Source organism: Thunnus thynnus, chromosome 6, assembly GCF_963924715.1.
Source record: "Thunnus thynnus chromosome 6, fThuThy2.1, whole genome shotgun sequence".
Lineage (NCBI taxonomy): Eukaryota > Metazoa > Chordata > Actinopteri > Scombriformes > Scombridae > Thunnus > Thunnus thynnus.
The window spans coordinates 9,160,044-9,187,386 of NC_089522.1; the positions used below are offsets into that span (position 1 = coordinate 9,160,044).

General features: G+C 39.7%; 1 protein-coding gene across 1 annotated transcript; it reads right to left on the minus strand.

The window, feature by feature from the left end:
- Nucleotides 1-4,886: 4,886 nt before the first annotated feature.
- Nucleotides 4,887-18,627, minus strand: fam131c (family with sequence similarity 131 member C). Its single transcript, XM_067591586.1, has 6 exons — nucleotides 18,270-18,627; nucleotides 16,410-16,474; nucleotides 14,129-14,213; nucleotides 8,580-8,813; nucleotides 8,205-8,294; nucleotides 4,887-6,227 (listed from the first exon to the last, which is right to left on the minus strand). The coding sequence occupies exons 1-6, from the start codon at nucleotides 18,298-18,300 to the stop codon at nucleotides 5,959-5,961; spliced, it is 774 nt and encodes a 257-aa protein (XP_067447687.1). The 5' UTR covers nucleotides 18,301-18,627; the 3' UTR covers nucleotides 4,887-5,958.
- Nucleotides 18,628-27,343: the final 8,716 nt, after the last annotated feature.

The window sequence follows — 27,343 nt, forward strand, 5'->3', positions numbered from 1 at the left end:
ACATACACTGCACTAATATTCACTGTGATTGTATCATTTTCCTACAAACAAAAACATGTCACCATATAAATTCTGCACATAGTGACTATAAGGGGGAACTCCACCATTTTTTATGTTAGATATCTGTTTACAGTACTACTGCATATTATGTGAAAAAAGTTGCATAGGGCCTTTTGTGGCTCCAGAGGGAGCTGTGCAAAATCTGATAAATTGCTTCCTCACAGTCTATCAGGAATATGGCAGAGTTGCCTTGGTAACAAGGCTCCTGCTCAGCTTGATTGCAATACAAATTATTGTCAGTGCTTTTTTCATGTGATTATTAAAACTCAGGAGGAGAGCAGGTAAACATGGGTCAAAAATAGTGCCTGAAACATGGCAAGAAATGACAAATGAAATTAAGTATCCATATGATTTCCATTGTCTCAAAACACTGTTTTTAACATATTTTCCTTCTGTCCATTAATCAAAATTGTTGGCCATCTTTTGTTTTTTTGTCCCTCATGAGTGTTGCTGAGAATGTTTATGCATTGGAGACAGATTTTAAACAATCTTGTATTTGTAGTTTTGGCCAACATTTCTATTGGCTATGACAACATTGTACTCAGTGCACGGCAGCATCACCAGGGCAGACTGACATAAATAAGAGCCGCATTTTAATTAACTGGAATTATCCTTTAATCATTCCCAAACTTGAGAATGCTGCGGTTCAATTTGAAATCTGAAAATCTCTCAAGTATTTCCCTATTTATTTTTTATTTCATAAACAGAACAATTCTGTGTGAATGTAGGCCTACGGCACTGCAGTGCAAATTAATAATCCTTCAGAAAATATCATTGGAACGTTGAATCAGGCCAACATCTGCATATCTTTCAACACATACCTTTTGATGCAGTTATTACAATCCATCACAGCTGGGCTCATTGCTGTGTAATATTTGGAGGTGTTCAAGTCCATAAATTGACATCAAAAATTTCTGGACTTGTGAGAGTGAGAGAGGCCATGTTGCCATGATGACAAAGGTTGCATAACTTTAAGGAAGTATAAACAACGTTTCAAGTGATTATTTTCACTCAAACCATGATCTTTCCCTGACCCTAACCAAGTGGTTTTGTGCCTAAACCTAACCAGACCTTAACCACAGCATTGTCACACCATAAAACATCATTATTTTTTAAAAGTGATTTGTAACGGTTTTGGAAAGCCAGAGTGCATTACTACAGCTGCTAGATGGTGTAAATGTAACTATAGTTTGTTTTTGATGTCCTGAATTTTAGATCTATACTGTTGTTGGTTTTTTATGAGAATGTGTTTCTCTCTGAGACATCCCACAAGCAGTTTATCTCGATACACTGGATATGAATTACATGTTGGGTAGCGTTACATTGTGTCACCTGCAACTCACCTAATGAGAAGGGTTATGTTGCTGCATAGCAGCTGTCAAAGTCTTGATGTCTGGCTGAATGGACATCAGGGATCAGAGATCAGGCCCAACAGTTTATGGAACTGAGACCTGTGATGATCCTTATTATGGGGGGCAAATGGACTCTGTATCCAGCTGTGTTGCTCGCTGAGCACGGGGAAGTGTTCCTGGAACTGCCTCCTCAGGGTTTGCAGGTGCTTTCTGCTATAGGTTGTGATCTGCCTCTCCTCTTTGTTGAGAAATTCATACAGATTGTCAAAGAACTTGTAGTTGTTCTTAATCACTCTTGTGTCGCACAGCTCAAGCTTGCTATTTGCTGAAAGACCTGATGTGAGGAGGTAAGGTTTTCCTGGGGTTCTCCTCAGAAGACTCGGTCCCCCATCCAGGTGTTCAATGCGTGGTCCACCTTCAACACGGAGCTGGAGTTGGGCTATCTCTCCATGCCCCCCACTGGAAGCTGGTCATCTGTGCCCCTCCCTCACCATGGAGAAGCCCCAGCTCCCATCAAAGCCTTGCAGGCTAATGGCTAGCTTAGCCGGCAAATCATACAAGGCTGCTGCTGAATAATGTATGCCTGCTGCAAGCCTATAAGGCTAACCTCCTCCGCAAGCTACAGGGAAACGCCATCTCAGAGACATATGTGGAGCTCCACAAGGCAACAGAATTCTGCCTTACTTTGACGAAGGGAGCAGCCCAAAATGCGGGACATTGTATGGGGTTTTTGGTTGTCACTAATCAACACTTGTGGCTAAATCTGCAAATGTCAGAGAAAGAGAAAAACAGGCCACTCAACGTGTTGGTCCTGTTGTGGATTCGATAACCCACAAGTAGCAGCAGAATGACAACGCTCCCATGGGTCACGACGCTCTAGCTCACCGCTGGCCAAATAGCTAGCTATATGCATTCCCTCCTTTTCCTCTGTTACAGCAGGTCCTGGACAAGGTGAGGGAGGAAAAGGCACAGGTAATCCTAGTGGCCCCGCACTGGCCAACACAAGTCTCTTTTGTCAGGGGTGCCATGGCCTCTGCCATTGCGCACCGACCCGCTGACACAGGCGAGGGGAGAAATCTTCATCCAGCTCCTCAAAAATGGAAGCTAGTTGCTTGGCCCCCGAGTATGAACGTTTGTTAGGCAAAGGTTTACCTCTAGAGGTTGTAGAGGTAATCCAAAATGCCAGAGACCCCTCCACTAGCACTCTTTACTCATACAAGTGGAAAATATTTGAGCGCTGGTGTGTTGAACAGAATGACGACCCATTTCACTGCAATATCAGTGTTATTCTGTACTTCCTTCACAGCCTACAACAAAAGGGTCTTTTACCATCTACACTCGAGGTGTACTTGGCTGCCATCTCAGTTTGCCATGTTGGGATAGATAGCAAGCCACCAGACAGCCATGTTCTGGCCTCACAGTTTATGCGGGATGTCGGTTTCACAATCCTAACCACTCTCTAAGTCTTTCTTAGGACTTGGTTACAGTCCTGGATGTTATGACAAGGGCCCTATTTGACCCTCTCCAAGACGTTGGACTAAAATTTTTATTTAAAAACGGCCCTATTATTGGTGATAGTTTCATCTCTCCATCTATGTGGAGCACACTATGGCATTACGGCGCTCTAATCAATTGTTTGTTTGTTATGGATCCCAGACAAAGCCCTGTCTAAAGATCCTTTGTCAAACTGGATAGTGAAGGCTATCACCTTGGCTTACTCCCTAACAGGACAAGTGCCCCCAGAGGGTCAGAGGACACACTCTACTAGGAGTGGGGCTGGTTCCTGGGCATTGTTACAAGGCATCACAGTGCAGCATGTGTTTGCTGCTGCCTCTTGGGCCACCCCACACACCTTTGTGAGGTCTTATAGCCTTGATATGACTGAGTCTTAAGTAGCTCATTCAGTTTTGAATGCTGCCACACGTTAGTAGCTATGATTTGCCCTATTTCACTTGTTAGTAGCATAGTACTGAGTAAGCCATATAGCTTAGCCATATAATGTTTTTCATTATTTACTGAAGTCTGTCCATGTCAAGTCTATCCAATCAGTGGTAGGTGTTAATGAGCAGCTGCACCGGGCCTGCAGACATCTCCAGTGGTCCTAACCTTTTGTGTCAGCAAGGGTTGGGAGTATACATATGGCCTTAATACCAACTCAAATTCGAAATGAAGTAGAACGTTTGGGTTGTGCTAAAACCCTGGTTTTACGAATGAGAATTGGAGTTTCAGTTGAGTGTACAGTCAGGCCTCACTGACACCCGTTCAGGAACTGAATTCTGGGTACTAGGGGAATTTGTACAGTCTGTGATAGTATATATATTGCTAGGCAGGCTCAGTGACATAGGCCTGCAGGGCCCAATCAAAGCCTGTCATGGCCAAGGGCAGACTTGGTTGAGTGGAAAGGGCTATTGCTTTATTCAGTGGATGCTGCCTGGAGACAGCAAAAGGCATTAGTACAAACTTCGTAAAACCAGGTTGTAGCACAACCCAAATGTTTTTGCAATCAGCTTTGCTGCTCAGTAGGACACCTCCACTGCCCTGGCGTTGTCACTCCCAGTGACAAACGTGGATTCAATTGCTTACCTATGGCTCAGATACTCTCTCAGCTTGTTTTAAAAAAAATCTCTAGGCTCTGATGAATATTGTCCATGTTTAGTTTCTAGATGGCGGCCTTGCTTGCATGGTTTCAGGGCCTCGTTTGCTAGCACCTCCGAGCATACAGACAGGCAGGGGATTGTCCTCTGGTAAATCCCAGCAATGGGTACTCACTTGAGTACTTTCTATGAATCCTTCTTTTTGTTTTCATGGATTTAATTTGATCTTGTGATGATTCGCTTGTTTAGGTTGATTCTCCATAAACAGCTTTCCTTTTGTCACCTGATAGCCACTGCTCCATTTTAACTCTTTCCCTGCCAATGATTAATTAATTAATCAATCAATTACAATTCCCTGCCAATAACAAGCTTTAAAATACCTTCTGGATCAAAAATAGGTCAGATAAATGAAGAATAAGTCATAATTGCTTTGTTTTATTAGTTCTGATTACTTTTTAAAATGCAAATATTTAATCATAAATATTTTATGGTAATTTCAAACTTAATTACAAAATTGAATATTAAAAACTTTGGGACTACACTTTGGAAATCACTGCTTTAGGGAATTCTTCAAGTTGATAAATGGCACTTAGGGCTTCATTCATTTAAGAATATTATGTCAGGAGATGACTGATGTTAAATTTGAGTATGGAATTGAATCCCACTTCGGAAAAGCTGTCGTGGCCCCTGTTTAGTTGCTGGCTTCCTGTTGTTTCCAGACTCTTCAGGTACTATACTGTTTTTGATTACACAATCGTTCTTCCTTTATGTATCTACAGTATCTCCGGACTAAACAATGCATTAACTTTAAGCTTGTCAGCAACAATGTGTATCTGTGTTATTTAACAATATCTTGCACTCTTCTACTGTGTCACATTTCTTCTCAGAGCAACTACACTGTAGCACTAATTAAAAGTAAAATCAGTAGACTGTTCTGCTGAAGAGTTTTGATTCATGATGGATATGATCATACCAGCCATGCACAGTCTTTTGTTCTGTTGTTGCCGCCTCAACTCAACACCCTTCAGAGTTGCGTGAGATAACAAAAGGGGGGAAGATCAGTGATGCACCACACAGCACAGCCTCACTCTATGTAAACCTGTGCTAAAAGATGGCCATGACAGGTAACACTAACACCTCCATTCCCCCGACCATCTCTTGCTCTCAAACACACAGCCATGCTGACATACATGCAGGAGCACACACTACATGCACACTTACAGGTTCTGTGTCCTTCTCCCTTTCTGTTTTCCTACACTCATCTTTTCTCTGCACCGCTCCCTTGCACACATCGCTCTCAGATAGAAAAGTGCGAATAATAGCTAATCATAGTTGGGATAATTGGGTGAACACTCTCTCTCCGCTAGACTTCTTCTCTTTGCTTTTAGATGAAAAATCTCAAAGGAGACACATTTTCAATTTCTTTGGTGATATTTACTCTGCTCAGACAGCTTTTGGTTGGACTGCACATTATCACCCCTTAACCAAATTCATCTTCACTGACAGATTTCATTCTTTTAATCCATAAATATAAAATAAAAAAGGATCAAAAACAGAATTGGACAACCTTGTACAGCATATAAGAAAATCAATATTTTATACCAAGATATTTGCACCAGAATTGTTTGACCCTTCACAGTTAAGTTCTACATATAATATGAAAGTGTTTGATGTACATTGAATAAAAAATTAAAATGCAATGTGGAACTATGTACATTCATAAAAGTATATGCCTTAACCAAGGAGAAAATGCAACTTGGAGTCTGCCAGTCTTTGTATCTGAAGACCAGGCTGTTCAAACTTTCCAGACAAGCCATTTGAGGAATTGCCTCTTGAGATATCTCGCAGATAGTCTGTGTCAGTCCTTGTTGGTCGTTGAGACCCGAGTCTTCTCACTCAGGCTCTTCTTAGAGATTGCCATCAAGATTGTTGGCTTGTTTTTTCCATTAAGCCTAGTTATAAAAAACATCATCCTCGGATAGCGAGCTGCTGTCTACATGTCGGACAGCAGCCTCTGTAGTCACAGTGTTTCTGTCCTCAAAGGGACGATCTCTTTGCAGCTGAGCATTGGATGTCTGGGAAATGGAGTCCGCAGGTGGTGGGAGGACCAGGCTGGTCACCCTGCTGTCACCATATGTCTGGGCGTGGATACTGTACAGGTGCTGGGGAACTCCGACGCTTCCACCATCCAGCAGGAACTGAGACAGGAAGTGGCTTTGTGCTGCGGAGTGATGATAAAATAATCAATCAAATGGTTGCTTTTTGAAAACACACATGGTTTGAACAGTGACAGCTGGGTCACTTTTCTTTTTACACAGACACAAACACACACACACATATATATATATTATAGAAATACTACAGATGCACTTTAGACACTTTTTTCTACCTTGCCGACGAGCTGACATTGGCTTGTCGCGCATGCCCACAAACGATCGTCTGTTCATAGCCTTTGTTGCTAAGGCTGTTGCTAAGGTTTTTCCATGTGTTGTTTGTGCTGTCCACTCCCATATTTCAGATTGGATTTTGGCTTGAGCATGCGCAGATGTATTTGAGTAAAGCACAAGAAAACTAAATTAAATCCTACTACTATAGTTTTTTTCATAGTTTGTTGACATAGCCTTCAGCAGCTTCAAAGAGCTGGCCAATCAGAACAGAGTGGGCTCCACGGGAGGGGGGTCTTAAAGAGACAGGAGCTAAAATGTTCTGTTTCAGACAGAGGCTGAACTGAGGGGCTGTTTTTTTTAACTGTAAATCATGCAAAGATATTCCAGCAGAGCCCCAGAATATAAATATAGACTTGGAAATATGCATAATATGTCCCCTTTAAACTGGAACACAAAAGATACCAGTTTTCTGAACCAGCTGCTGCATGGTATGCTCTATAGCATATGACTGTACATCCCATGTGAACCTATTTCTATTTAAAAATACATATACATTTATACTGGGTGTATGTGCAAGTCATTATATGTGAAATAATAAAATACATTTGAACTTAAATGTACAATATATGGATAAAGGATTCAAATTTTAATCTAGTAGTTCCATTTACACAATTATAATGCTGAAAGTAGACATACTTGCAGCAAAACTAATATAAAAATGTGATCAAATAGAAAATTAAATTTAAAAAAAGACTGTTACTGAAGGCAACCATAATGTCAGGGCTTGTTTCTAACAGTGACACAAATGAATCATCTTGAAATATGTTGTGTGATCATGAAAGGGTCACCAGCAATAGTATGACTTGTAGCATTGGTTATTGATTTATGTCGCAGCAAGCAAGTTTATAATAAGGGCAGTTGCAGCTAATTTCAATGGAGATATTTTAACAGTCTTCTTCTGTCAGATTCTTCTGTAGTTCGTATTGTGTGTGTGTCTTTTGGTATATTTGGACATTTCTACCGCAGTTTACATTTTGGATTGATTATATATTTAGTTTTAAGCCAAAGACTTGTGCGTACTGGCGTTCACGAAGCGATAGTGGTACACAATAATGAGTATGGGTAATCATGTGGGCAAAACAGACGTGCCAGTAAGTGCTTTGTGCACTGGACAGCAATTTGAAAACAAAACTAAAACTCTATAGTAAGGCTAGATGCCCTGTAATGCTGTAATTATCATCGCACCAGAAAACAAAATTGTTGGCTGTATGAGAAATGGTCAGTTTTGCTATGCTCAGATCCTTACCACTATTGGAGAAAAGGCTGTAAAGACCTGAGGGTGGCATCAAAGAAAATCACATGTTGCTAAATCAAGAGTATTTCTTTTGTACGGTGGCCTTTTGAGGACATCAGACTCCGTTTGTTAGGCTCAGCTCTAAGTTGAGGCTCAACTTTCACCAGCCTACGCTGTGCTCTGTCAGCTTCAGCTGCATTTATGCTGTGAAGTTGATAAGATTCATCATCTGGGGACTATAAATGTCTACAAAATTTCATTGCAAAGACTTTTGGGTAAAATAAAGACATTATAATCAGCTAAACCGTGATTATTATTATATTATAGTGGAAATGTTTTTGGTATTACCTTGTTTTTTTGTTGGTTTTTTTTGGTTCACTTGGATTCAGGCACAGGGAGATTTACAAAGTTTGCACTAGACCCCTTAGAGAAATTTAAAATTGAAATAAAAGAGAAAGTTTAGATAAAAAAAAACAAGCTCCAGTGACACACAGATGATCCTTTTTTTGTGACAAACCTTGCAAGCTGGTGGAAGGCTGCTCTAAGTTGTCGTTCATGGACCACACATTCATGGCTGCCTCAGCCAGGGCAAACTGCTCTGCTACGCCTGAGGAACAAAAGCCACACCAACACATTTTATATTGCTTTTCTTGAAACCCCCTGTTGTTGTTTGTTTTACCAAGGCTACCAGCATCACAAAGGGAAATTGAATAAGTGCAGTAGATTTGAGTCACTGTCATAGGACATCTTAAGGTCTATTGATTTCTGTAGACGGTCCCTCCTGCACAAGCCAATCGAACAAAAACAAAATGCCCAGAGGGATCTCAGCGTCACTTCATCTCCACTGACCACATCTTGTTTTTCATGAATTAAATTCATCCGTCTGTCTCACCTGCAGCGAAGCGAGCTTCCTTAATCTCATCCGTCATTTGGGAGTAAAATTGTTCATCCTCCTGCAGCTCGGCCCCCATTCCCCCCCAGCCTCCACCTCCTTTACTCCAACTGCCCCCACCTCCTCTGGCCTCGCCACCTCCTCCCCAACCCTTCCATTCAATCAGGTGAGCAACTCGCCCCTGGGCCATTGCCGTTGGCTTGGTGATGTGCTCCTTTATCGTGGCCACCAGACCTAAATAAGGTGAGGAGAAGGAAGGATACATCTTGATTAAGTGGATTAGATAAAAGGTAACCTGGCTGACAAGATGGGATATACAGTGTTGTAATGTTGTAGCAGAGGAAAGGAGGAGATAATGTGAAGAAAAGATAAAGTTATGGGCTATATGTAAGGTTGTACAGTAAAGTGAAGCACTGATCGAAAGGAAGAGAAGGGCGAATAAATGCAACAGTTAGGAACAGGGATGTGGAAATGGAAAAAGGAGACCAAGAGAAGGAGAAGAATCGTGAGATGATTATATCCAAGAAGATTTCCCATATTTTTTTGCATAATTCATACTTGAAAGGCGAGCATGTACCCCTGATTTGCATAACCTGAACCATGACCTGCTGCTGCCTTCTGATGTAGAGCTCCATAGAAAACAAATTGGAGAGGATTGAGAACCAGATTGTAACAGCACCCAAGACGATTTTGAAGAATATTGTACATTTCATAAAACTGCTACAGTACTGTATGCTTTCCCCAAATGGACTTATAGCAGTATCTAATAGAGGTGCTGGGTCCCTGTATCTCAACAGAAAAATGTTATTAATAACCCAGAGAAATGATGGCCAAAACTACAAAGAAGTCATCATTTATTTTAATCAAAAGAGACAAGAGTAGACAAGTCTTTAAAAATGAAGAGTTGAAGTGACAGCGGCTCGAGGAAACAATTTTCAGAAGAGGAAAATTAAACAGATGTGAAGGGACAAAAAAGGAAAGGTTGAAAAGGCAGAGGTGGAAAAAGACAAAGAGGAAGAAAGGTTAAGGTAAGAAACTATAGGGGGAAAAAAGGCAGAAAAATGTCAAGATCAGTAAGAAAGGTGAATAGGGTAACAAGCTTGGAAATGAGAAAAGTAAGAAGCAGAAGAGGAGGGAAGCAGGTTTCAAAGTGAGAAATAGATATACAGTTGAATAAGAGAAGTGTGCCAAGAGAGCTGGCAGCCTGGGCTAATTGAAACTGAGAAAAACATCACGATGTGTTATTTTCATCTGAGCCCAACACCTAGAGACTCTTCTTTGTCTTTTGCTGTGCACTGTGACACCCACCGCTGCCTCACCCTGCGTTCACACTGTGACGACTCTGTTATGAGGCTCTGCTCCGGCTAACTACCGTCACTGGTGAGGAGGCTATGTGTGCATCTATTTAAGTAATATGCACACAGCAGGAAAATCCCATTTGTTTTTCAAATGGGATATTTTGGGCTTACTGTTCACACAGCTGTGTGCAAGTCACGCACCAGCACACTGAGGAACAGCTTTTTCCCTCAGGACATAAGACTCCTTAATAAATAACACACACACACACACACACACAGTGCAATCGAACCATCTGTGCAATATCTGAGTAATGATTGTATGCACCTTTTATTGCTTTTTATATCTTTTATTGCTATTTATATTCAGTTTTTATATTTATTGCTTTTTATACCTTTTATTCTTCTTGAATCTTGAAAGTGACCAAATCATATAAAGCTAGAAATGATTTGTAGTATAGTGCAGCTAATAAACAGTATTTAAGACACTTTTGGGTGTTTGGGGCTACAGACTAATCTACTGTGCTACTATGTTTCTATGCAGGCCTGATACTCTTCCAACATAAACCATATATAAATGGGTTTTTTATATCTGACTATAAATGGTTGGATTCATTGTGGGGTTTTTTCCATCTGAGAATAGTTTGGCATACAAGTTTGTGGGAAAACTAAAACATTTTCATTAGATAGTAGCATAATGCTTAACCCTGAGTTAAATGATTTTCACTTAGACACAGTGGAAACAAGCTGTAACCACAACACTGACATATTATCACCTTATAAAGATGATAGGGTGAAATTGTACAAATTAAATGATAAAATACGTTCTTGGTGCACACACTGCCAAACCACAAATATGAAGTGTTTTCTGATCTGACGCCTCTATGATTTGGGCAGGTAGTGTGCAGATGTTTATCAGAGCTTGCTGGAAACAGCTGCCTGCTGTGCCTGAAAACATTGCTGATAAGAGCAGTGAGACCGAACCAAAAGTAATGTTGCAGTAAAACCAAAACATTGAGTTGAAAGACACTAAAACTCTCCATTGAGCTGAGAACTGCTGAGTTGGGTGAAATCACTACAAGTGACCCCTTTCAAATTACACACAGTCCTCTGATCTAATGATAATATAAAATATTAAGATTATGGATTATATTAGCTTTATAGTGGGGGTTCTATGAAAAACAAGAATTGTGTGTTATTTTAATACTATTCAAGTGTGATGTTTGTATTCACAAATGTGTTATAAACTTTTTGATGTATGATTGAAACATTTTTGAACTGCCCTGCTGTGTAATGTCACAGCTGGAAAAAAAAATGTATAGGACAAAATTCAGTCTTAACAGATGTTATTGTAGGGGAAGAGGTAGGACAATACTGTCAGACAATCAGTGAAGGGAATCATGAATACTAATGCAGCTTTGTTAATGAATCCCAAGCATCCTGTTTTGATAGAGGTGGGTGTGAAACTCTAGAAACCAAATCGTTTTTGGTGAAAAAAACACAATTTCCATCATAGACACGCTGTAGCTATATGACACAAAAGTAGAAGCTGCAGAAAAATTGTAAGAAATGAATGGCTGTTATTAATTGAAGATAATTATTGTGGATATATGTTGGTACTATTCATCACAATAATTCTAATTGAAAGAGTAAATGGCAGTTAAATAATCATATATGGCAGGTGATGAATGGGTTCAAAAGTTCAAGCAAAAAGCTTGTCAACACACTTGAGTTTCTCTGTCCGCTGTAAGAAATGATTGAATTTCTCAGACTTGTTTGAGAATGTTGTTCACAGTAAACAAAGGGTCAGCCAGGAATAAGTAATTCTATTAAAACCAGACATATATTGCATTATGTGAAGCGTGACTCTGCTCCCTCTTTGCTATTTACGAGCCAACATGGGAATAATTCAAGAAAATCACATTTAATCACATCCTGAAAGGGGTGAAATTGATAGGCTAAGTGTTTTAATTCGCCTGTTGGCAAGAAACTTGTGTTGATTTCAAGTAGTGGTTGACCAAAACAATAAAAATAACCACAGCTGCATGGTGACTATGGTGAAAAAAGCAATTAGGATTTAAACAATGTGGGACTTTAAGAGATAATAATCTCAGAAAGAGTAATTTGTTTTCTCTGATAATTCCAAAAAGTGTGGTTAGTTTGATTTCCTAGTGTTTATTTATGTGAATATGGCAAGACATCTGTAAGACACCGCCGTTAGACATGAAACAGTGCTGTTACATGGAGGAGTTTCAACCATGTTTTTCAGTTGTCCATCTTGCACGTCTGACGGAACAGATACACTTCTGTTTTCATCAATACAGCATGCAGGCCACATACCTGCTCATGCTTTACATGCATAACCACAACCCAAAGCATATTTTTATGCTTGTATGTTCCTCTGCTTTGTGCATGTAAGTACAGTGATTGTATGTTGGACTCTGGGTGCTGTCAAAACACAGGTGACCTACACTGATTGCTGAGCCTGGATGCATCCTGTGTAGACAATGACTCTTTACTGAAGTTGCTGCTGCTGCTAACATGGTGCCTTTTCTATGCAGCCTGTGTAGACGTTACTATAGCTAAATGTTAGTGTCAGCAGGCTACAGTAACATGCTCACAAAGACAATGCTGCTGATGACAGGTAAATTGTCTACCAAGTTCATGTATTTAGCCTTAAAAAAAACAATTTGACCAGATGATGGCTCCCGGTGAAAAGTCAGGGGATGACCAGAGTCAATAAGCTTCATCCTTGGGGACCATGAATGTCTGTAGAAAATTTCATGGCAATCAATCTATTGGTTGTTGAGACATTTCAGTCATTTCAATCTGGACCAAAGTGATGGATTGAACTAATGACCAACTGACAGACTGACATTGGCATGCTGAGCCTGCTAGCATTGAAAAAAACCAACATGAACGCATTTTTGTGGAATTTGATTGGTCAATCAGTCTGTCCGTCCATGCAACACTTTAAAAAAATAGATCCGTAACTACATATCTCAACAACTACTGGATAGGTGTCTATCTTGATATTTATGGTCCCCAGAACCTAAATTTTCCTCTAGTGCCACCATCAGGCCAGAGTTTCTACTTACACACAGAAAATATCCTCTTCTGTGGACAATCATGATCCCCAGAGGATTAATGTTTTTACTTTTCATTGTATGAATAAATACATTTATGATAAACCTCTTAGATTTTAATGACCCTGTTATTACCCTGTAGCGCCACCCTCAAGACTAATTTATATGTCATTACATGTTTAGTCCCACTACTGTGCTGTAAGAACAGCAAAGCTGTCATTATTTCATTTGTTTGGTCCAACACTAATGCATTTGTGGGATGTGATGATCATTTCAGTTTCTAGGAGCCGCTAGTTAATAGAATCACATCAGCCTGAAAATCTATCAAACATAATTATACAGGAAGAAAAAAAGCAGCAATAATATCTGCATGCTATTTTTCTACATATAATTATATTTGTACAATAATATTTGAGTTTCCACAGTGTGATCTGATTTGAGCAGTTAGGTTGTCAGCAGCATTTTGTGACTGTCCAAGTCTCCAGAACTCACTTTGCCAATTTAAGTGATGACTGACAAGTGATTAAGACTAAGTAAATATTAAAAAAGCTTTTTTCCCCTCCTTTTTTTCCTGGGTTGGTTCTGACACTCCCAGAGCAGGTGTCAGCCTCTTTGCCATCTGCCTGAATGTCTGTATTTATCTAACATATTCATGAGATTTTCATGGCCTTCATAATTATACTGTCAGGGTAATAAAAGAGCTTCACTGGGGAAAGTTCAGCAAGGCATAACACATTAACTCAGATGATTAACCTCCTGAGGCAGGGAAGCAGTCTAGATGAGGCAGACAGACACAGGATGGAGAAAGGAAAGGGGTGAAAAGAGCAGGCATGAAGACAGGAGGAAGCCCGAGTCACAGGTGGAGACTAAATTTAAATGGAGAAAAGAAAATATTTGTGTACTTGTGCCTTGATTATTTGTGTCCGTGTGGGTGTATTGGTGTTACTGCATGTGTGTGTGTGTGAGAGAGAAAGGGAAATGACATTACTGACCTCCCATGGTTACTAATGCAATTTCCCAGCTTGCTCTTTTCCCAGTCTCATATGTTTGATTCACAATGAAACACAACATGAACTAAACCTGTGTGTGTGTGTGTGTGTGTGTGTGTGTGTGTGTGTGTGTGTGTGTGTGTGTGTGAGAGTGTGTTTGTGTGTCCAGTCAATCTCACCAATCAGAGAGGAGGTGGCCAGCTCGCCAATGTCGTAGCGGTTGGTTTTGTCTGCCACATTGCCGTTGGAGGGAGTCTGGCCATCCTGCACAATATGATGCACATGAAGTAGGAGAGTATCTTTAAGGTGAAAAGTTTATATTACCTGTGGAAACTAAGAAAAATGCTCAATTTTAGCTTGTCTATTTGCATTTCTGACATATCCTCTGGGTTTTGAATGGGTTTATATGTCTAAAACACTTTTTTTTCTCATTTTAATCCTTTAAATTAAGTTTTGAACAAATTCGTACAAATCACCAGGAGCTGATTTATGAGGTTATGACAAAACAACATTCACTCATATACTGTGCATACAAAGACACACACATAAGAACATTTGCATACATCCTCCTCTGGTAATCACAGCCTAAGTGTGATTACTCAACCCACACATTTCCCACTTTTTTCTTTCTAGGGAAAAATGGTAATAATGACAATAACCGCCAACACGTATGGAAACCCTGCAGCCTTCACGCCCAGCCTGAATGAACTGCAATCAAAGGAGATTATTTTAAATTCAAACCCTTATAGTGTTTACATTAAAGTAGCTGCACTCAACATGGAAAGAGAAACTGCACCTTCTTGATTGGTTTAGTGTTCTTGATCTGAGAGCTTTTTAGAAGATGGTGCAGGCAAAATGAGAATACAAATGAGTATAAAATTATATATTAGTGTATGAGGCATGACTCCAATTCCAAAAACTGTTGGAGTGCAGTCCAAATTAAGTTTTACAGACAAAGTTTTGCATAAAAGTCACTTGAATGTAAAATTAGCAAAATCACGGCAAAACTATGGAGATCTTTGACGTTACTCTGTTCTTCCATCCGGAAAACTGCTTCTTTACTAAACAAAATCAATTATCCTTCAATGAATGTTTTACAGTTGTTATTTAATATAATTATATCATACATGTATCATTAAATAGTCTGGGTAAAACATTGTTTGGCACATTTATTTGATTTAATGCTTTAAAAATTGATAGCTAATAGGCATATAAAAAAGTTATAAAAAGGCTGGGTGTAAATGTAATTCACCCAGTGGTCATACACTAGGTGTGAAAAAGAGTACAACTAGAGGCCAATTTTAGTAAAACTCTTTGATAACACAGTTTTTCAGTGTGTAATATGTTCCATGTTTCTTTTGCTAGTCGCTGTCCAGCTAGCCGGCAACACTAGCTAAAAGTAGCTAGATATCAACCTGCTTAATACAAAACAAAAACTGTAGTTGTTTTGTATATAAAGCTAGTTAATCTTTTTTCTACTTATCTTTGATACAAGTGTTGTCGGCTTATACATTTGACTCATTTCTAATGATTCACTAAAAATGTGAAGGCTACTATGTAGCTGGATAACATTAGCTGTAGCAAAGCAGAGTAAAAACGACTGGCATCAAACACAAGTCAAAAGAGTAAAAAATACACAAATTCTACCTGAAATAGGCTATGTGAGGTTAAATGTCTAATTCCAGCCTTTCTTACAATATTTTCATATTTGAGAATTTGTGCTGGTGAAATTAATTTTAATAGCAGATGTTGATATTCACAACACACAAATATAGAAAAAGCTTCCAGTTTATTATCATCTTGTTAAAAACAGCATGTAATGTGACTCCAGAAGCCTTCGTGGAGAGCGTGATGGAGCCTGACTGAGAAGCAGACTGAACAGCTTATGTGTGAAAGAGATTAACTGTAAAATGGAGTCGATGTTCCTGCTTACAGCAACATTTATCTCACTCTGTAATGAACAAATCACAGAGCGATAATTAAATTACAAGCTAAATCCAAGCCATGCTGTGTTGTGTTAAAAGAAATCCAGAACATTTTCAAACAATCAGGTAATGACAACCATTATGAACCATTTTGCTTGTTTCACTCTTATTCACACAAATGTTAAAAGGCTTTATTCATCCACATCACAAAAAAGCTTGTTTCTAATTAGACATGCACATAGTTTTGGTTCTATTTACAAAGATTTTGAGATGTCTGTCTCTAAGATTGCTACCCCTACTTCAATACAATTTACAGCTTACAGCTTTGAATTTATAAATTTAAGAAATTCTACGTCTTTCCAGATGTCCAACAGTCTCCCCATTACTCTGGATAATCCACAGAACACACTGTCAACAGTTTTTAGGGACTACTTCTGTGGAAAAAAGTAGTTCCATTGTTGTAATCCTGGTGAACCAACACCTTAAAAGTCAAATACATGTTGCTTACAGGAGGAAGATGAGGGATTTTATTCACCTTGACAGAGGATGGCTGACCCTCCTCAGTCTGTTCCTGCAGTACTGTCATGGGATGGTGGAGCTCTGTTGGGAATCAAACACAAACGCTGATGTTAGATTGAATGTGCAGGTGTGTTGGTTTGTTTTGTGCGTGTCGGCGTGTATGTGTGTTTCTAGGCAGGGGCCGTGGTCTTTAAAGCGAAAACCCAGTCGTCTCTAAAGGTCAGGGGTCGAGCGAGGCTCATATATAATGGATGAGAGACAGGGAGAGAGAGCGTGTTGAATCCATATACAGTCATTTAAATGGGGGCCTCTCTGGCACTGGCCCACACACTGCCTATTTGCTTTCTAATTGATGGTGATGAGGCTCATATGAATGACAAGAGGAAATGAAGTGCAGGTCAATGCAATGGAGAATTAACATTATTAGAAAGGTCACACACACACACACACACACACACACACACACACACACACACACACACACAAACAGGAATACAAGCACATGCTTGGGGTTTCCCTTGCGAGGTTTCATCAAGACAGTTGGCTGTTGCTATGGAATTTCTACATCAACAGGAATGATACCCTTCCATTTACTTAAGTCACACATGCACACACACACACACACACACACACACACACACACACACACACACACACATATATGCAAATACACAGACTGGTGCATGGGGCTGTATCTGGTCTCTGGCCTCATCAGATGCTATTAGCAGGTCAAGAAACCCTATGATGATTCCTGAGTCAATTTCTGTCTTTTGTGGGGTTAAATCCCTCACCGACTCACACACATACACACACACACACACACACACACACACACACACACACACACATACACACACACACACACACACACACACACACACACATAGCTACACACTCCCGCTGCTCTCTTATCTGTTTGTCTGTAGCTTCACAGCTGCCTTCCCTCTTTTTTCCCAGCTTGAAAGTGCTGCGCTCAATACCTTCCACCTTGTTTAAAGGGACCTTTCCTGAACAAAAGCAGACTCCGTCCCACGAAAATATTTTCAGACTGCATCACAGATTTCAAGCTGAAAATAACTGAAACGTACGATGTGATATGATGTTAAATGTCATGTCACTGACAAAATATCAACAAGAGCTTGCTTGAATGTATCACAGAAAGCTGGTATTCTTCAAATCAACTTTTATTTTGATTATTAATATTACTTATTATGATATTTGGATTGTTCTTCCTAAAACAGGCCAGAGAGCTTTTGAGATGCAACAAACACTACCCATTTTCTACCCACAGCACATAAAAACAGTGATAGAGGGCAAATATGAGAGAGAAAAATTGCAATCCAAGTCACATCTTCAAGTCACGACAAGTTGGAGATGAGCTTCGGATAGAGCTGTCATATCCTAAAGCCACTGTTGTCCTCCGCTGATCCTTACAGTCCCCCTCATCAACCTCCTGCCCCCCAGTCTTGTTTCTAAAGCAACAGATTCACTCAGATCAAGAATAGCTGCAAGAGGGCAGACGAAAATAAATACATTTTTGGATGAATGCATTCATTGCAGAGTTTGTGTTGTACATGCTAATCATTCCTGTGATGGATTCACATCTGTTAATGTATTTCAGGTGGTTTTACCCTCCGTCTCTGCTGTCGAGATGTCAGTCGGTCCTGCCTGTATCCAGCCACAAGATAAAAATTTCACACTTTTGCTGTGATTTACTTGATTTCCACAAACACAACTATCCCTGGAAAACATGATGTAACTTTCTGAAACAGTTTTGCTCCTCAAATGTTTGCTGGCTGTCGTCAACACTTCCTGCAGGTTGATCTGACCCTCAATCAGACACACGGACGTGGACGCACAAACAGGTGGCACTGACCTTTGTGACCTTTGCAAAGGCAGGTACCCATGGTCTCAGGACGGCCGGGCGGTTATCTGTTGACCATGGTGACTTGAAGATGAGGACTTGGGTGAAAGAGAGGAAGGAAGGAAAAAGAGAGAGAGAGGCGGCAGCTGTAGCACAAGTGTCAGTCAGCAGAGGAGCAGAGAGAAGTGAGGAACTGATGCAGGGGGAAAGTAAGAGCGGGTGCCGGATGAGCTGTTGGCTGATGCATTGGATGACTTCCCTGTATAGGAGGAGAGAGGTGAGAGAGCGACACAAACAAAGTGTAGGGAGGGAGGACAGCGAGAGGGAGAGAGAGAGTGAGAGAGACAGAGAGAGAGAGAGAGAGAGAGAGAGAGAGAGAGAGAGAGAGAGGGGAAAATGGGGAGAAAGTATGAATGCCTGTTTGCTGACGTTATTGAATCCCTCCCCTCTACTTCTCTATTCTCCTCCCACTCTATCCTTCCTCTCACTGGGGATGGAGGGTTTGATGATGTGCAATATTCAAATTCTATTTTAATCTCTGCAAGAACATTGCTTGTTGGACAGTAAACAATACTATTACTAATGTTGCTGCTACAAATGTGCATTGTAACATTGGCACTGTCATTGTATATCCTATATTCTACTATTACATATTAAAGTTACAGTATATAATCATCTATCTATCTAATATAACACTCATTCACCCTTATAATTATGAGTATTTGTAAAATAAATGAAAAGTTTTTGATATTTTTAAGGTCTTCTAGAAAGGTTTTACACCATTAATGAGATAAATAAGCAACATTATATATGTGTTGTTGACTTGTTTACAGTATGATGTGTCTGTTCCATAAACTCACTGCTCTGAGCCGAATCTTTTCAATTTCTAGTCCTCACAGATTTGCGTTTAGAAGAATTCAAACATATGGACCTGATAACACACACATTCACACCTCTACACATAGCCTGCCGTCTCCCCTGTGACCTCATTAGCTGTGTCACACGTACAGTACACACACCTGAAAGGAAACAGTCAGACATAATACTCCTTCCGTGGCCCTTGTTGTGCCTGTTTTGTCTCAGACTCCTCGTGGTGCAGATGCTGGGATAATGTAACCAGGGTTTCGCTGACATCACCCGCAGCAACAGTGCTCTTGTCTCCATCGTAGGGAGAATCCTGTTCCCATAGCAACCGAGCCACTCCGTACTTTTGAAGCTTTTCTCCCCGATTAATTGGTCTGAGGAAGGAGGCACAGAAACATGATGTGATGGACAGGGAGAGGATGGTGCTGATAAAGTTAACAAAACACCAGGCACTGATCTTAACATTCAAAGAAATCTCTGTTTTTTAGGAGCAGCTGTGAGACGTGTTTTGTTTGTTTATCCTCTCTTTGAAGAGGTTTGAAAAAGCTGTCTTTCAAGATTTACAGTAACCTAGCTGGACACAGAGAATATGAAAATAATGCATCACTGTAAGAAGTGTACTCTTACTTGAAGTACTTATCTATTATGGAAAATATGACAAATGTCAAATTTCTGCAACATATGTTTCTTTTTCAAGTGCAAATGCTGAATAGACTGCACTTATATAGCATTTTTCAACCTTAGTAGTACAATCACACACACACACACACACACACACACACACACACACAAACACACACACACACACACACACACACACACACACAAACACACAACGCACTGTCCTGGCCATCAGGATCAATTTGAGGTTCAGTATGTTACTCAAAGACACCTCATGTGGATCAGACCACCAACCCTGCAATTAATGCACATATTTGATAGAAGATGTGAAGACTTAATGTCTTGTTAGTGTAAAATGTAAAGTCTATCTACAAAATTACAAAAGGGCCTCATGAGGGAGAGTGTTTTTTTTACACAAAGGTTTGTCTGCTTATTTGCAGATAAACCTTTGTTTACGTAACAATGTTAACATTGCATGAAAAATACAGATTGCTGTATGGACCTTTCTGAATTTATCTTGTACCTTTAACAAGTAAAAGTTTTGATTTAGGGTTAGAAACTGTACTCTACCAGTAAAAGGGAGGGTAAACTAAAGGTCCATTTATCGATCGCTACATCCACAAAGATCTTTGGGGGGGGTTCAAGAACAAGTAGATCTCCATTTAACAATATGGACCCTTTCCCTCCATATCTTAAAATCCTGTCACAATGAAACCTGCTTGAGGGTCATTTTGCTGAGTGACATGACTGCGCATAAAATTTTATTAGTCTGGGACCTCAGCAAGGACCCCTAAAATGCCATTAGAGTTTTCCAGGGGTCAGTGACAATGTGCCCGGCTGCTTTCAGGGGGCTCCATGGGTCAGTGGGTTTGTGGAGGTGTTTCCATGATTTCCATGAGCGACTTCTAATGAGGTTTTCAGGCTCCCTGAGGATTTTTCTTGAGTCCCTTGAGGCAGTTTGTGTTTCAGAACTCCTGAAAAAGCCTCAACGAACCCTAAAACCTTGTTGAGGAACCCCCCTCTTTTGTAGAGAAACGCTACAAAACCCACCAGGGACTACTGAAACTCCCTCACAGAACCCTAAAAAATATTGTAGAAACCCTGGAGCACCTTTAACCAAAAGAAGCCACTTATAGATCCCCTGATTCCCCTGGAGAAAACTTGAAAAACAAACAAACAACAAAAAAAAAAAAAAAAAACAGGCACCACACCAAGAACCACTGGACATCCAAAATAAAATCTGGAACATCCTAACCCTGGAAAACCCTCTACTGAACGTGAAACACATGAACCCCTGAACACACTTCAGGAGCCCTGAACACTCTGAAGTAACATGTGGGAAAGCTCAAGTAACCCTTGTACCTCCTCCAGGAATTCTTACACGTCTTAAACAAACAAATGAACATCTTTTATGACCCCTGACAAGATTGTTGCTGATAAAAACTTCATATTGCAACACTTTACATGGCAGAGAGTGAAAGCTGGTTAGGAGCAGTCTGACCTCTTGTGGTAAAAACGTAAAAGTGCAGCCAATGTATGCTGCACCTTATATTGTACATCTCAGACAGCAATGTTATCACCTTCTACATGTGTTCTGTTTCAGAGTACTTTCTGTTAACTCCTTGTTGTTTTGTTAAACCAAGCAATGAACATGGTACTGCTTTGACCACCATGGAGGTCTGTAAGATTACAGAGAAAGTGCTTTGGAAAGTGTTGTATCAATAATTCAGCCCAACATGAGAAAGTCTCCCCTAATCCCCCAAGGGCCAGTTCCTACCTCTCACCTTGCATGTAGCAGAAAAGTCAAATCTTCAGCTGTTCGATTTTCACATCTGTTCTTACAGTCCTTCAACATGTCTCAACCCCAGCTGAGGTATAAACCTATTTGTGTCCCTGCGTTCAGTTCTTACATCTAGTGCCACAAAAAGTGTCCTCCTTATGTTCCTTTTCTGTGGCTGAATCTCCACTCTGTTTAAAACAAAAATAAAACTTGAATTTAATTAGATGTGAATATGGGTTATTGCCCAGTAGTTGAAGAGAGCAGAGGGAGGAGGAGGAATGTTTTAACATCCACATACACACAAACACAGTGATGCTCCTCACTGGGAAGCCACAGACATTCAGCAACAATCATTTCTGCGGTCCCTTGAGGCAAAGTTGGAATTGGATGCCTTTCAACACTGGATGATTATGAAATATTGACATTTTTTTGCATGAAACAGTGTTTTTATTTTATACTTTTAAGTCATGATGGAATCCAAGTGTGATTACAATGATTAATTGCAAAAAGAGTAATAATTCTACTTTAGCTGAGCTTTCACTTCCCTTCGTTGCAGTTTGTGTCAGTGTGGGAAAGATGGGGGAAAAAAAAACTTGGAGTTATATCTTTAAACAACCTTAAACAAGGTCAAGCCAACAGACCACCATGCTTTTTATAGACCCACCCTGCTTCACATTCACACAGATCCACATTTCACACTTGGATCTGCCTCATACAGTCCTCCGCTAAGAGAAAAATCAGGTTTTAAATAAAAACTCAACATGGTTTGGCTGCAGTGGCTCTACTTGAGGTTTTAGGATCACATGCAGAGTCAATAACAAAATCAGCCCTGATGAGGCTCTGATGAAGGCTTGTTTTGGTGAATATTAAGCCTTATAAATAAAATGGGAAACTGAAGCCAGAGAGTTTTGTGCTTATAGTGCTTTTGGAGTGCTATCCCAGTTTATATAAAGTGGCCACCTCAGTGAGAGAGCAAATTGTGGTCATAATGCCTCTATTCATTTAAATGTTGTAACTGAAAAGCTAATTGTGAAATTTAACCACTAACCACTCAACTATGTTCAAGTTGCTCAACTTTAATCAGTCAAATTCAGGTCTAAACATCAAGCTGCTCATATTGGTTCAGTTAAATTCAGGCACCAAAATTCATGATGAAATATCGAAACTTAAACATCTGAACTACTGAAGCTATTTTTTCTTCTCATATTTTAGGCAGATTAAACAGATCATATTACTGACAAATTTTACATGAGGACAGAGATCTGATTGATTCTTTTCTGAGTGCTTTTTTTTTTTTTGGTAGCCCAGATGATCAAGTTAGAATTTTAAATCTTCAATTTTAGTGTCTGAGTTTAACAAATCCAATCTGAGCAAATTGAATATGGGTATGGAATTTTTTCAAGATTATTATTGTTATTATTTTTGCATTTTTTGCATTTTTTCCTTTATTTGATCGTTGAAAGTGCAGAGAGAGACAGGAAATATGGGTAGAGAGAGGGCTATGATGGTATGACAAAGGTTTTGAAGGAATTGAACTGCGGACACTGCAGGTGTGTTGTATACGTCTTAACCAATGGGCTACAGGGGGGCCTGGGAGACTTGAACTATACCTGAATTTCTAAACCCTAAAAAGAGAACAAATAAATAAAAGCATATTTTGGGAAATACACTTAGGGAATAGTTGGAAGCAAATGTAACAAAATCCCAGATGTTTCCCCTTACTTCCAGTAAGCTAAGCCAAGTATTTCCTGATTCAAGCTTCATATTTACTGTATCTGACAGTTGCATCAATCTTGTCATTAGTCAACCTATTTCCCAAAATGTCAAACTATTTCTTTTAACAAACTGAAAAATCTGTTTGACATTGTCTGAGAAAATTTAAATCTGCTAAAATAGTATAATAAAAGGACACACATACAAATGATAGCTTCTTTAAATTACCCTGTTCAAGGGTACCTCAACAGTAGAAGCAGGGAAAAGTTCCTCAATTCCTAATTTTCTCATTTCACATTCCTTGTTCTCTCTCCTTGATCCACATTTTCTAACTTCTGAGACTCCACTTACATGAATAAAGCTCACACTATTAATATATGACTAAAAGTGAATGGCTTGAGACCTGTTTGGTCTGTAATGTGCTTGTAATGATCTTAGCTTCAACCTGCAGGATTTGATGTGTTTTTCTTTGTTTATGTACTTTGGAGTCATTACAAGATCTGTATTTCACTTTTACGTGTCATTCATAAGTCAGCAGAGAAAACCTGTATGGAGCTCCTTGTTCCTCGCTGGCTTTAAGTTTTGCTATGTTTGCAGAGCTCAGAAACACACGTGTGCCAAGCACAACATGAAGAATGCTGGGAAATACCTCATTGAAACAAGGGAGGACAGTTTGTCGTCCAACATGCCTAACCATATGAGACTGTCTGAGGAAGTGTGAGGCACTTTCTGTGGCTTGCCTGCACATGTGGACAGTGACTGTAAGGCTCTGTTGCATTTGTCTCAATAAGTAAGTAATCACAGTTGTATCCATGGTGTTACGGTCTCATTCTGCCAGAACTCCCACTGTGGTAAGCACAATGAAACCATAATATTAGCTCTAGAATCACATGATAGACTAAGCATGTTGAAAACCACTGTCTGCAGATTGACCACTCTTCCCTCCCTTTCCTGCCACTTTTGATCTCCTTCTCTCATTTTCTGTTCTGCACCAAAATAGTCCTCTAAGCTTTGAGCAAAATATATTTTGATGACACCAACCTAAATGGCTGCTTCACCCCGCACAAAGGATGTGAAAATGGGAAGGACTTTTGCTGGCTAATGGCTCTGGTTACTTGGCCTGCGGCAAAATTGGCAAGGTCTCTCAAGGCTACACCAACAGGAAATTGCATTAATCCAGAGTCGGGCTGAAGTAATTCACTCCCCCTTTTTTTTTTTTTTTTAGGCTTTGCCAGAGTTTTCAGTGGACCACCTCAGCCGTCCTGCTAGTGAAGAACAGGAGTGGGAGGCCTCGGGGCCTGACAGAAACCTCCCCTCCATGTGCTCCCTAATTGGTTTAATGACCGTAATTATCTGCTGGGGTGCATGTTGTGCAGGGGACGATTAATGGCCTCTAAAACATATGCAGACAGGCGGAAATTAAGAGGGGGGCGCTGAGACAAAGAATAGCTTTGCAGAAAAAAGAGGAGCTATAAAGTCGCCAAGAGAGACACATTCTTCTGAGTGAAATAGAATAATGGCACGGCGCCTCTAGTGTTTTCTTTTTTCTTTATGGAAGTTTTGAAATTTTATATTAACATTTGGGGCTTGGTTCTTCTTTTGATAATAATAATCTAATGTGGTCTAAGGCAAATAAGTACAGGATATACCACCCATGCAGTTAAAAGGTAAAAGTGAACTTCACAACTTTAATGATGCTCCAGAAAACATCCTCATGCAAGCTGCCACCACAATGGCTGAAAGCTGAATGCTCACGTAACTTTAGTTGCAGTACCACTAATGTCCCATGACTGTATTGACTCCCCCACCCCCGGATGTTAGGGTGTCATTAGTCAACTCCACTTTCTCTAATGTGTGTGCTGGTGGTGATTTTGAGAATCATTGTTCCATTAAGGAACTATTGAGGTTTAAACTGAGGTACATTTTTAGTATCTGATTACATTATAAATACATTCTATCCAACAATAAATGTCCATAAAACCATCCATGTATTATACTACACATAAAATATTCATTCTAACATTCTTTACACTGCCGTTCTTCTTGTAGTATTTGTAGCACAATGGCACCCAACGCTGTTTATACAGTACTGTAGTAATTTGACCTATATGCTTGTTGTCCAGTTGTTGACCTGTACATAATAGTTATATGTTTATGTTGGCTTATCTTTGTTTAGCATGTTTGTCTGTGTTTAGTTGTATGTCTATATTTGAATCTTCCTGTATGTGTGTGTGTGTAAATAGTACTCTGGGTTATGTTCCCTATAAGTGTTGACATACTTGGCCAGTAAAGTTAGTTGATTCCGTTGTTTTGGGGATATTTTTTTCTTGACTCTCAGGTGTCTCAGCCAATCAGTTGTGAAATCAAATGTGTGTTTCCAGGCTTCAGTAACCTACAATGGTAGTGAGCAGTAAACTCAAATCCAGACATGAAAACATCCCTTCAGAAACGGGTGGTTGACATCACAGTTGTGAAACGGATGTCCTTGCAAAATTGAATAAATAAACTAAATTGTAAGATCATGCAACATAAACCCAGATAGACTTCATTCTCTGTAATAGAAACAATAAAACAACAATAAAACAATAAAATCATAGCTTCCGTGATTGTTGATCGGTCTTTGTTTGGTCTTTGTTTCTCATCCTTTTTGTGGACAATTCTTTACCAAACTGTGAAATTCTGTCAAATTAGCTGTTTAGAAATTACATTTCTCCTGTAATACACTGAAAGGTGATTTTATTAAAATTCATTAGTACTTAATGCAAATAAAATTAAAATCTTGCTGTGGAGATCCAGAGAAATACAATAGCAATAACTTGCATATCTCCACTCAGAGCAGGTTTGATACTGAGAGGATCACAGAGTATCTTCACTTCTGGTTTGATTAGAAATTATATTGAAAATCTTGTTAAACAGCAACATGTCTTTATGTAAAGCAACAGAAGCAGCTTCCCTCTGACTTGCAGAAAGAGGACTGTTAGAGCAGTTGCTGCCTCCACTTTAGATCCTGTTTATTATTAAGCTTATAGGTTAATTAACGGGTCTAATTGCAGTACAGTGCATTTTATATATTAAATTTGCCTTTTCCTTCCTGGCTGAAAGATGAATGAACCACTGGTAGCACTGGTATTTACCTCCAAGGTCCTTGTCGGAAAATTGCCGTCTTATTGCCATCCTCTCTCGAGCTGTGGTTCGTACTGAACTGATGTGAAATGTTACTGAAATGTCAAGCCAATAATTACATGGCGTAATCTGCAATGTCACCTAAAAAGCGAACATTTATCTCTGTTAGCACAAGAACATTTTTAGTGATCATCATGTACCTCCCTCCCTGTAACTGCTTTCCTGTTTATCTGTTTTTGTGTCTTGTTTAAAACAATGGCTGTTGTCTTATTTTATTTCTCAGTGTAACTGTTAAGAGGGTATTGTTGTAAAAGAGCAAACCATGTCTAAATAAAGATTTGCCAAAATAAAAATAAATTTTAATTCAATATGATGTGAAAACTAACTTTTCACATATGCAGACCTCAAAGGAAAAAGGAAAAAGAGCAAAAATCTCAATACACAATAACTATATGACCTTTTTCATACTGTGGCTCCTTCAACCCTGCCACTTCAATTTTGAACCAGACCTTTTAGACAAACAGTTTTGGGATGATTTTAGGGTTAGACAGTGATGTTTTGTCTAAAACGAACTGGTCTCTGCTTGTGCAGCTTGATAATTGTCTCCTCTACAAAACCGTCTTGAAAACTGCACCAGCAAGAAAAGAACCTTTGGAAATAGCAGCACCGAGATGTTTATGGGCCCTTGTGTAGGACGGATCAGTGAGAATTTTTATGTGTTGAGTGACATCAGCGGTGTCATTAGCGGGAATATGGAGTGAATTAGTCCGGCATTTCAAAATATACAAAGAGTCTGCAGAAAGACAAGTCTTATGTCAACAGCAGCTTGTGTTTCTGCTTTCCACTCACCCTCACGTCGCCTCACGCTGACATCAAACAGATCTCAGCAGCACAGTTTGGGAAATTGCTATAGGTCCCAGTAATAATTATTTGCTCCTCACCATCTTATTAAATAAGTTCATTAAACAGTTTTGTTCCAGCAGCT

What these genes read in the sequence shown, in the direction of transcription:
- fam131c (XM_067591586.1), bottom strand. Translation starts at nt 18,300, where the DNA reads ATGGGTACCTGCCTTTGCAAAGGTCACAAAG. An exon ending in GTCAGCCATCCTCTGTCAAG is followed by an intron (nt 14,214 to 16,409) that starts GTGAATAAAATC and finishes CATATTGTGCAG; the next exon opens with GATGGCCAGACTCCCTCCAA. An exon ending in GGAAGCTCGCTTCGCTGCAG is followed by an intron (nt 8,295 to 8,579) that starts GTGAGACAGACG and finishes TTTGTTCCTCAG; the next exon opens with GCGTAGCAGAGCAGTTTGCC.